Source organism: Fukomys damarensis, unplaced genomic scaffold (genome assembly GCF_012274545.1).
Source record: "Fukomys damarensis isolate Sample0158 unplaced genomic scaffold, DMR_v1.0_HiC HiC_scaffold_39, whole genome shotgun sequence".
In the NCBI taxonomy this organism is placed as follows: Eukaryota; Metazoa; Chordata; class Mammalia; order Rodentia; family Bathyergidae; genus Fukomys; species Fukomys damarensis.
The window spans coordinates 66,187,850-66,199,952 of NW_022900951.1; the positions used below are offsets into that span (position 1 = coordinate 66,187,850).

Below are 12,103 nucleotides of genomic sequence, written 5' to 3' on the forward strand. Positions count from 1 at the left end.
CAGAACAGTTTGCATCACTTACTTGCCTCTTAATCTTTCTAATAAGCTTATTGCGTAACCTCTGTATTTACAATGGATTTTAAGTTTATTATTAGTATTAATTGTTTTTTTGTTTTTGTTTTTGTTTTGATACCAGGGATCAAACTCTGGTCCTTATGCTTTCCAGGCAGGTGGTGGAACCATCGAGCTAAATCCCTGGCCCCAATATTAATTGTTTTAAGGGGGAAGGTTGATGAAGATTCTTGTACCACACTGCTGGAAAAGGCAGTCTAGCTATTTTGTTTTTGATATGAATTTTTATTTTGCCTGTAGCTCCCCATATATACTGTGCCACCTCTTCAGTCTAAATATGTTGAAGAGCAGCCTGGTTATTTACAAACGGGCTTCGCATCCATCCGCACTACAACTGGTTATTACATTGGCTGGTGCAAGGTAAGTGTATTCTGATAGTGGCTTAATATCAAAGGTTTCTGTTTGTTCCAGTTATCTTTTGATATATAAAAACTACCATAAAGCTTATTGGTTTAAAACAGCATCATTATATTTTGCCTTACTATTTTATGGATCAAGAATTTGAACAGAGTTCAGACAGCTGATTTTTCTGTTTCATGTGGTATTGACAGAGGTCACTCAGTGATAATCATCTGGCAAATGTGGTGATTTAGAAAGTTCAAACTTCATTATGTCTCTGGCACCTTTGCAAGGATAAATGAAAGGCTGAGCTCAGCTGGTATTGTTGACTGAAGGATCTACACATGCTCTCTCAAGCATGATGACCTCAGGTAGATTATTTACATGGGCAGTTCAGGACTCCTAAAAACAAAGTTATAAGACTTTATGTAGAATTTTCTAAGCGTTTACTTATCCTCAGATGTTCAAGAAAGTTACTTCTGCAGCATTCTTGTAGAAAATCAAATCCCACAACCCAACCCAATTTTAAAGGGAGAATGAGATGCCACCTCTCAATAGGAGCAATAGCAAAGAATCTGTACCCATATTTAATCTATTATACCATTATTGCATAGAGTAAAGTAGTTTAGCAAGCATTTGTGTTACCTAGCATGTACAGTGATACCTCGATTCGCAAACTTAATTTGTTCCACAATTCTGAGGAAGATGGTTGTCTTTGTGTTAATGGTAGAGGATGGCCACAGTTGTGATCTTCACCCGATGTGGGCATTCTAGAGTGTAAGCAAATTTTTGTCTAAGGCTTCTGTTTGTGAACTGAATTGTTTGTAAACAGAACCATTCATAAATCAAGGCATTACTCTGAACAATATATTTTTCCCTTCTATATGAAGTTCTGAGATTACTCATGAATTTTTCCTTACTTCTCTAAGCAAAATGTTCACTTGTTGAGATTAGATCACTTGTTGAGATTAGATCATAAGACCATTCTAACTAGAGGCAATTATTAGGCAAAGTAAAATTCACTAGACTTTTGCTTAGCTTTCAGGCAGCAATATCCAGTAGCAGAGTAATGGAGTGAGCTAATGTAATAACCACGTTTCATTATCATCACATAAGCATAGATGTGTTACTATCAACATCTCAAAAGTTATTATCTTAAGGTAGCATGGTAATATTTGCTACTACTATTTTTTTCTTTTTTGAGACAGGATCTTGCCTATTTAGTTCAGGCTTGCCTCAATCTCATAGAGATCCTCCAGCCTCAGCCTTCCGAGTGCTGGGATGACAGGTGTGTGCCACCACACTTGGCTATTTTCATCAGTCTTAGAATCATATGACTTTTCCACAATATAGTCTGTATTACTGTGAAATCTTGAGCTTTTTTAGTTTCTAATACCCTAATTTAAAAAAGAAAATTATAATGAGCTTACAAAAAAATGGCATCTTTAGGTGAAATACCAAATTAGTCAAGTCTGGTCATTCCAGATGACATTTTTAATAGCTGATCAATTCATGGTATTATTTTTTAGAATGTTTGATTGTCTTGTAATTCTAATGGTACTAACTGTACTCTACCCACTTAATACCTTCTTCTCTGAAGGAAATAAAATTATAGTCTAAACAATGCTGCAACATTTATACAACATAGACGTAAGTCTCCTGAGATCTAGTTTTCCGTAATGTTCTTAGAGCTCAATGTGTTTTCAATGAAATAAATTGTTTCTGAGAGATCTTTATATTGCTGATGTAACTCACCCATTTAAAAAAGAAAGAAAATATTATTCTATTAATACGCTGAAACAAGTTTGACAAAGACACTTTCAAATACGTTTCATTGTCAGTGTAAGCAACTTTTTCTCTAAAATGTAATCTGTTTTTTAAAATTTATGCCTAACACAAATTGCATTCTTTACGAAATCTAGAACCATGCAGGGCAATTTCAATTGGTGCTCTTACTCTTTAGATAGCAGTGCCCCCTAGTGGTAGAAATGAATTCCTAAATACGGGTAAGGATTATTCTCAGATTAGTGATTAAATGATTCCCAATCAATTATTCAGTGAATATTTTAATATTGAAGGTGAAGTTATCTCAAGACAGTTTTTCAAGAGAAGTAGCTTAGTGGCAGGCAGAGTCTATGCTGCTTCGAAACCAGGATGAACAATAAACCTACATTTCTGTTCTCCATTAAACTGAGACAAAATGAGTAGACCAAACTGTTGAGAAATAAGAAATAACTTATTTATTTCCTGTCTAATATAAGCATTTCTGTTTTTCTGCTTTGAAAATCTCTTTTTTTATTCTGTGGTTTCATAACATCTAGTTCAGAGAGGGAAACCATATATTTGGTTTATGTTTTCTGTTTCAATAGAATAAGCATGATTATGAATAAATCACTTCATGATCTTATTTTTCTTTTGGTAAGTTAGATAATACCTGTTAATATCTATAACAATATTTTCTTAAAATAGATGAGCTAAAAAGTTTAAAGGAAATATTTGTTTCAAAGTTTTAATCCCTTCAAAGGATAAATATCTTGATTTATGGAAATTTATGATTCTGTTTGAAAACGAGGTAGAAATTAGTTTGTGTGCAATGGTTTCTTTTTTCCATGGTACATTTTAGATATACAATACAGTAGAAATGATTTCTACCCTGAAATAAATGCCTTATTTGGATATTTTTCCATTCTAATGCACAATAAGAAAAAGGGAAAAGATGAAGCATTTTCCTTGTTTTGTCCTTTTTTTTCCATATATCATTATATTGTTGCTATTGCATTTCTGTGAATCAGAGTTTGCTTCTCTGATGACGTATACCTCCTTTTCATGCAGTTTAAATTCCATTTTGCTCCGTCATTATAAATCTTTTTATTTTTTCAGTATTTTTTCTGTGAGTCAATCAGTTTATTTTGTAAATATTATGAAGATAATAGTAAGCAAGTATTATTCATTTTAAACATAATGAAATGCAAACAGTGAAGAGAGGTTAAATTCAGCAATATCCTCATAATGAGTACATATGAAAGCTGGATTTAGATTTGAGTAATGCTGTCAACATTTTAATATAATTTCAAAGATGTAGGCTATTTTGTCTAATTTCCAATAGGTTCAATAATGCAGATGTCCTTTTTTTCCCTTTGTATTTTGCTTAGAGTACTTATGTCTTTGTGAAAAATGGGGTAATGGATACAGTACAATTTGGAAAGGGTAAGTGAGGGAACCATCTATAGTTAGAAATGTCTTATATTTTTAAATTACAATGCTTAAATGTGAGAAAAACATGGTATATTATCTATTGTCATGCTTTCACTGGCTTAGAAAATATTCTGTAGTTTGTTGATAATAATAATAAAACAGCGTTATTTGCCATGTATTTATTCATTATTGTATACTAAGGCATCATGTAAAGCACCTTATAAAATTTGTCTAATTTAGTTTTTGTCAGAATTATGTGAATGTTGGTATTATAATTACAGTAACTGTGTTCTACAGTTGAGGAAACTGAGGTTTGGTAAGGTTGAGAACGTTTGCCAATGGCACAGAGCTACCAAGGGACAGTGCCCAGATTTAAACTGAGGTCTCATACCTACAAAGGATTTTTGTCTAGGGTTACATCTCATTCTGATTATTGGTTTTACATTCTTTGTTTTTGTTTTGTTTGTTTGTGTTTGGTACTGGGGATCGAACTTGGGCCCTTGAGCTTGTGAGGCAGGTGGCGGAACCACTAAGCCAACGCCCTAGCCCCTAATTATTGGTTTTAACCAAGAGCAGTGGCTGCTTGGATGTAATTTGGTAATAGTTGCAAACAAGGACTAGTGGCAGATCTCCATAATAACATATCTATTCATTTCTTATTAAGTCATACTAATGTTTGAACAGAGAAGGGCAGAAGCATGTTCATTTTTGGATTATGATACATGCACATTCAGACATTTTATAATAATTCATATCAAATGTATCTTTTATATTTCATTAAAGAGCAATATTCACTTATATTATTAAGAAAATGAATATCATTAAATCAACTATGGAAGGGAGATTTTCTTTTTAATAAGTAATTATTATAACTCATTTTACATTGCTCATCATATTGTCATTTTGTATAGTTTTCAGTGTTTAAGCCATCTAATATCATATTGCCTACCATTAACAAGCTTTTTAACCTTTCTGCATTATGCTTACACAGAGTTCTCAATTATAGTTAGTCATTTATATTAATTTTTAACTGATTTTTTGAGATGCATATGTCTATCTGAAGAATCCTCCTCAAGATTTTCTTCAAAAGTTGGGAGTAATTACAGTTTCAGGATTGGCAGGCCTGGTTTCAGCAAGAAAAGGTAGGTTTTGAAAGTATATTTTCTCTTTCAGTGCCATTATGTTAATTTATAAATTGGAACTTATGAGAAAACCTTGTAGCATTTATTGAATAGTATCAGGATAAGCTCCTGTAAAATTTTTGAATTCTTTAGTATATAGTGTCTACTTTCATAAATATTTTGTAAAAAGTTTTTGACATCATTATTCATTAGGGAAATGTAGATGAAAACCACAGTGAGATAACATGGCACACCTATTAAAATGTCTACATTTTACAAGACTGGCCATATCATCTGTAGTCAATAGTGGAGAAGAATTGGAAATCTCACACACTGCTAGTGAAAGTGCAAAATGATATGGCCATTCTGAAAAAATGATTTGACAGTAACACATTTACTGTGTAACATAGTGATTTCATTTCTGGGTATAAACTATGGAGAAATGAAAAACCTCTCAAAATATTTATATTAGCTCTATTTATAATCATAAAAAAGTCAGATACCAATTGGATATTCTTCAATGAGTAAACTAAATTATGGCATGTCCATTCAAAGGAATACTATTTAGTTACAAAAAGTAATACTAAGCTATCGAAACATGATAATCTTGATAAATCGGAGTGAAAGAATCCTTGTATATATAATTCCATTTAGATGACATTAAAAACTGTACTAATAGAGAACAGATAATTTATTCTAGGAGTTAGGAGTTAGGGTGTGTTTTAATTAACCTAGACTCCATTTCCCCACACCACATTAAACAGCTTAAATCTAAAGGAAAGCTAAATTAGAGGTTGAATCAGCCTGTTTATCTATATCCCTCAAGCTGTATTTGACATGACTGTAAAAGTATCCCTTAATAATTGTTAAATCAGAGAAAGAATTTGTTTTTAACCTTCCCTAATCTGCAAAGTTGCCTGCAAACATAGCCAGGTATTTTTCACATATCAGATGGGCTGTTTTCTTTTAAAATTAGTGGTTTTAATAGGTGTTTGAGAGAATCAAAGAACTTACCTCAATGAAAAAAAAAAGCATCATCTAATTGTCCAGTCATATTTGTAGAGTCCAATATATTCAGATAAGCATTTAAGGTACACATTATTTTGTTTGTTTTTTCTCATTGAGTTTATTGGTACATTTTAGGTATACAGTACAGTTACATTCATCATTTGGATCCTGTACCTTTACATGACAGATCTTGGTTCTCATTTTTTCCCCTTGTCCCTGTCCTCCCTTCACCCCCCCTTCCCCTCCCCCTTTACAAACATTTCATTTCCATTTTTTCATTTTCTCATATTTTTTTTCATTTCCCTTATTACCTTTCCCTTACCCTTCCCACTTTCCCTACACCTTTAAGCCCTTTTCTTCCTATTTCATTATTTTGAAAGAAAAGTTTGGTGAAACTAAGCTTTAGGAGTCATAGAGTAATGAAGGTGAAACTACATAGACAAGGCTTGGTACTGAGTTTTCTGCCCCCAGATTAATCAGAGCAGCTTCATGTTTTTATATTTTATATGTTGAAGTTCCAGATAAGATTCTATTTGGAATGTTTTTTAAAAGCTTTTGCTCCACAAAAATATATGAAAATGAGAACAGAAATCAGGAGCTTGGATGCTGGAGGAAGTACTTGGCTAAACTCTAGCCCCAGAGTGTAGGCTTGCTGGTGGTAAAGCCCAAAGTTAGTGCTGGGATTAAAAGAATGTGCCATCATGCCTAGCCTGATTTTTTATTGTTTTAATCAAGGGCTAAATTCTTCCCATCTTGGACATAGGATGCGATCACCAACTAAAACTTTTGAAACACAAATTAAAAGTTGTTGGCAAGTTACAAAATTAAGGCATATCATTAATTATTAGAAAAGGTATGAAAATTACTTAGATACTTAGGCACTTTGTATAGCACTTTTTGAAATGCATTATGTTAAGTCATTTAAAATTATCATTTCATTATTCTAAATTAGCGACATGAATGAGTTATGAACCTTTTAAGTCTTTAGCTGATTAATTAGTTAGATCATTCACCTTCCTGAGTACTTAATCAAAGAAACATATAAAGAGTCAGTTTCACTTTAACAAACATGGTTGTTGATTCTCTGTATTTTGCTTTGTTCTGTACTTGAGAAAAATGCAGTTACAATTTTTAATTTCTTAGCACATAAATACCTAGCTTAAAAAAGAAAATTCTTTTGTGTAATTTTTCAGCAATAGTTTGAGTAACTTTGTTAAATTTGATAAGACAGCTAAGGGACATTGATTGAAGCGAGATAATTAAGGGCATTTTATAAACCATCTTGATTGGTATTTTTACATATAGCATACAGAGAGTCATGGCTTAAAGGGAGAACAAACAACATTACAGTATAGAAGCATCAAGTCTGTGCGGGCATCTACTTGTAGCTTAATATTGTTTTTGAATTTTATAGGTTCTAGGTTTAAGAAAATTGCTTATCCATTAGGACTGGCTACTTTAGGAGCAGCTGTTTGCTACCCAGCTCAGTCAGTAATAATTGCAAAGGTAAGTTTTTTTTGTAAGTGATAGCAACATTTCATTATTTGTTTAAACACTTTGTGCGACAATATTTAAATGTCACATAATACCTACAACATAGTAGTTGGTATCCACGCTTGTGTTTGCAAAATTACATCAGCATCTCAGCTATTCGTGCTAACATGATCATCACAAATAAATAGAATGAATTTGTTAAAATTAACAATATAAATATAGGCTTGAAGATTAAATTCAAACAACAAATTAGAAGCTATAGGAAGATACACAGCTCCATTGTTGAACTACATAAAGATCAATTTTAGAATATAGAATAGAAAAATATACCTGCTGGCAGTCATTTAGTTTAGAAGACTTACATAATGTAAGATACAACCAATTGATAGATTACAGAGCCTTCTGAAGGTTAAATAACATGTGTAGTCTCTCCCTCTCTCTCTCTCTCTCTCTCTCTCTCTCTCTCTCTCACACACACACACACACACACACACACACACACACACACACTGCATCTTGAAACCACCTGGAACAAAGAAGCACTTCCACAAATGCTTATTTACCACTCAACATTTGAAGTACTGTGTAGTGTTGTGAAGTATTTTCTGTAGTTGTGTTTTCATTACTGCCTCTTTTTAATTATTGATGAAGAGAAAAGTACCTATTCAATATTTTGAGACTGTTCAGGATATTATATATACTATGTAGTTTGTAATGTGATCAAGCTATAAAACTTGCAAAGAACATAATAAAATGATAAATTTATTTTTTAAATTCCTTAGGAATTTACATGGGAATTAAATTCATAAAATGTTGGTACTGAAAGAAATCTTTGAGTTCATTTCATTCCATGTCTATGTTTTCCACTTGCCAGTGAGGAAATAGTAGCCAAGAAAAGTTTCACAGTGACTGACTTCCAGCATCATACTCAGCTGTAGGTGTCCTGGTTCCCTCTTTTACTTTTCCCAGTGGATGCTCCTGCCACTAATTGTATTTTTATGTGGTAATTATTTTATGGTGTTTTTCATCCATTAATTTTTTTGGTATATTTTAGGTGCACAATATGCTGACGTTTATTATTGGGAATTTGTACTTTTACATGATATATTTTGGTTCTTATTTTTTTCCCCATTTCCCTGCCCTCCCTTCAACCCCTCTGGATCAAAATGTATTTTTTGTTTTGTTAATAAAATGATGATTACTTAACAAATAATAGCATTACAGAAAATTTCAAAAGAAAAATAACCACTCACAATGCTTCCATCCATAAAATACCAGTGTCAATATTTGACTGAATGTTCTTCTAGACCAGTGGTAGTGAACCTGTGGCCTTCATGCTGTAACAGGCTGTTTATATCATTTAGAGCTCTAAAAGATTCACCATTACTGTTTTAGACTCTATACATGGATACAAAGAAACAGAATATGCAGGTAACAGTGAAACTACCAGTTCCATCCTGAAGATCATCATAGTAAGTGAAATAAGCCAGACTCAGAATGATAAGTATCATGTTTTCTCTCAAGTTTGAAATCTAGAAATAGAGACAACATGAAAGTATAATAGAGATTATTAGAGAGGAGAAAGAAAATCAGGGAGAAAGGGGAGGTAGAGGGTAGCGGAGCTAGTGGAAAACACATCAGGGCTGGCAAGAGACAGCAGTGCTTTCAGGATCCTTGGTAGACACACACCAAGGAGTACACATACTCAGAAATTCGTGAGTAGGGAGGATAAAAACCCAACTAAGGGAAGGCAATTTGAAGTGGAGCAAAGCAAGAGACATTATAATCCTGGACTTCAAGATATACTATAAATCTGCAGTAGTAAAAGTGTAGTACTCACACACACACACACACATACATAAGACATTGACCCATGCAATAGAATAGAGGATGCAGAAACAACCCCAAGCACCTTAAAAAATATTGCTGGAAAAGCTGATTAGCCATGTGCAGTACTGTGGTAAATCAATGTCTCTCACTCTGTACTAAAATGAAATAAAGTTGGATTAATGACCTACATATAAAAACAGATACACTGAATTTGCAGGAAAAACTGGTGAAATTCCTGAAGACATAAGTATAGCCAAGGACATCCTGAACAGAACACCAGTTTCACAAAACACAACCCCAAGAATCAATACATAGGGTCAGGGATTTAGCTCAGTGGTGCTGCTGCCTTCCTCACAAGTGCAAGGTCCTGAGTTAGAACCCTGGTTAAAAAAAAGAATCAATAAATAGGATCATATCAAATTAAAGAACTTCTGTACAGTAAAGGAAGCAACAGTGATGAGACAACCTACAGAATTGGAAAAAAATGTCAGCTATTCCTTAGAAGAGTGATATCTAAAATACATAACTAAAAAAATAGATTCCCCCAAAAGAAAAGATTAAACCAAAAATATGAAATGGCAATGAATAGACAATCAAAAAAGTACAAATAACCAGTGAGTACATTAAGAAATGTTCAGTATCTTTAGCCATTGGAGAAGTGCAACTTAGAAGACTGAGGTTCCATCTTACTCCATCAAGAATGGATATTATCAAGAACTCAAAAAAAAAAAAACAATGCAGGTAAGATTGTGGGGAAAAAAGAATCATTCCATATTGTTAGTGAGAAAGTAAATGTGTGGAATCACAATAGAAATTGGTATTAAGATTATTCAAAAATTCTAAAATAGAGTTGCATTTGACCCAGCTGTATCTCTTCTGGATATCTTCCCAAAAGTTTTAAAATCATCACATTACAGTGATACATATACATGTTCTTGTATTTATGGCAGTACAATTCACGATAGATAAATTATGGTTGATTCTTATATGCCTATCATCAGTTAAGTAAATAGAGAGTATATGGTATATATTCATTAATGGAGTACTAGTAGAGTAGAAAGAAAAATTTGAGTCATTTGTAGGAAAATGGATGGACCTTGAAATCCTAATTTTGTGTGATATAAGTCAGCCATAGGAGATTACATTTCACATGGTTCTTCTAATATGAGAAACCCCCAAAGTAAAAATTTAAAGAGTAAAATAATAGAGAAATAGTAGTAAGCAAGGAGATAGATTTTGGAGGTATGATGGGGATCAGAGGAAGTGGAGAATCAGAGGGCAGGGAAAAAAGTGGGAGTAAAAATGACCAAGATACAATGTATATGTGTGGCAACTCCCCAAGATTAATGTAATTATGTTTTGCAAACATACTAATGGAATTTTAGTGGGTATATGAGAGTGATCAAACATGTTATATGTGTGTAAAAATATGCCAATTTAAAACCCACTTTCTGTATTAATATGAGCAATGAAGAATATATAAAAAGTGATATAGTTTTTTATTTTTAAAAGTAACTAAATTTAACTTTATTTTACTAAAAGGAAAAAGAATTGGTAAGCATCTAATAAAAATTTCTGTAGTACAAAATACAGTGGTAATCCTAAAAGTCTTATCAAGTAAATAATATTGCTTTAATTCCAAGAATTGAAACCTTTGCTTTTCCCTGTGACTATAACAGTGTTATATGTCATATTTGGCATATTTGAATATGTTATATAGATTCAGGAGGGTGAAACGAGACCAGGTAAAAAAAAAACTGCAGGTGATTCTAAGGCAAGCTAATGATGATCAGCTAGAGAAGACAATGAAAGATAAACAGGAGCTAGGAGACTTCATCAAGAAGAGCACTGAGGACTTCAGCCATCAGATCTCTGCCCTTGTCCTGAAAGCCCAAGCTTCCAAGATCTTACTTGAAGAGTTACAACACAGTTTTTCCCAGGCAAAGAGGGATATTCAGGAACAGATGGTGGTACTGATTAAGTCATGGGAACAGGTTTCAGAAGAGCTGGTATGGTTACAGAAAGACAGTGACAGCCTCCAGGGAAAACATAGCGTGCACTTATCATTACAGCAAGCAGACTTCATCCTCCCAGATACTATAGAGGTGCTCCAGGAGTTGGTATTAAAATACTGTGAGAACATCATTCATGTGAGGACATAAGAAGACCACATGGAAGAAAAGCTGAAGGCTGAAATACTTTTCCTATAAGAACAGATTCAAGCAGAACAGTTTTTAAAAGAAAACCTTGAAGAAACTCTGCAGCTAGTATCTTGTTTTTCCATCAATTTTGAAAGATAACTTTGCAGGGTACATCAATCTGGTTTGGAGTTTGTTATATTTAGAACTTGGAATACTTTGTTCCATGCTCTTTTTTTTTTTTCTGGGGATTGAACTCGGGTCCTTGAGCTTGCAAGGCAGGCCACTGAACCGTCCATGCTCTTCTTGACTTAACAGTTTATGTTTAGAAACCTGCTGTGATTTGTAGGGATTTTCTTTTACAGATGATTTGTTTCTTTTCTCTAACAGCTTTTAGTATTCAGTTTCTGTGTTTAATTTCTGGAATCCTGACTATTATATGCATTGGTGTTTTTACCTGATTGCAGATGGCTATTTAAGGTTCTATCTGCCTTACTTGTCTGTATCTCAAATTCTTTTTATGTGCTTTGAGAGTTTTCTGCTAGTGAAAACATTTGTTTTGTCCTTTATGCTATTTTCTGATTTTTTATTGATTCCAGTTAATCTTTCCTTTGTATCATCTGGCAGCTGTTAGATTGATTTTTCATGGTCCCTTGCTGTTTTTAAGAGGTATTTCATTTGATGACTGCCAGCTGCAGCCCTGTCTTCTGGATCTGATATTCTGACTTCACATTGGTTGACTCTGCTGCATATACATTGTATAAAATTTTTAATCTCCTGGATACCTGTTTAAATGTTTTATGGCATCCACTTCTTTGCTATTTTGGGCATTCATGATTTCCCTGTCTTCCCTGAGTTTCTCTGTTTTTTTATTTGTATGTACTCTAGTTTCATTAAGCATTTCCT

At 33.3% G+C, this 12,103-nt stretch overlaps 1 protein-coding gene across 1 annotated transcript in view; it reads left to right on the top strand.

The window, feature by feature from the left end:
- The window catches only part of Apool (apolipoprotein O like), an 82,259-nt gene that overhangs the window by 43,700 nt on the left and 26,456 nt on the right, over positions 1 to 12,103 (top strand). The window contains exons 3-6 of the mRNA XM_010612865.3: positions 313 to 432; positions 3,564 to 3,618; positions 4,650 to 4,748; positions 7,150 to 7,241. Of these exons, the coding sequence (XP_010611167.1) occupies positions 313 to 432; positions 3,564 to 3,618; positions 4,650 to 4,748; positions 7,150 to 7,241 (366 nt within the window). The remainder of the gene's footprint in view (positions 1 to 312; positions 433 to 3,563; positions 3,619 to 4,649; positions 4,749 to 7,149; positions 7,242 to 12,103) is intronic.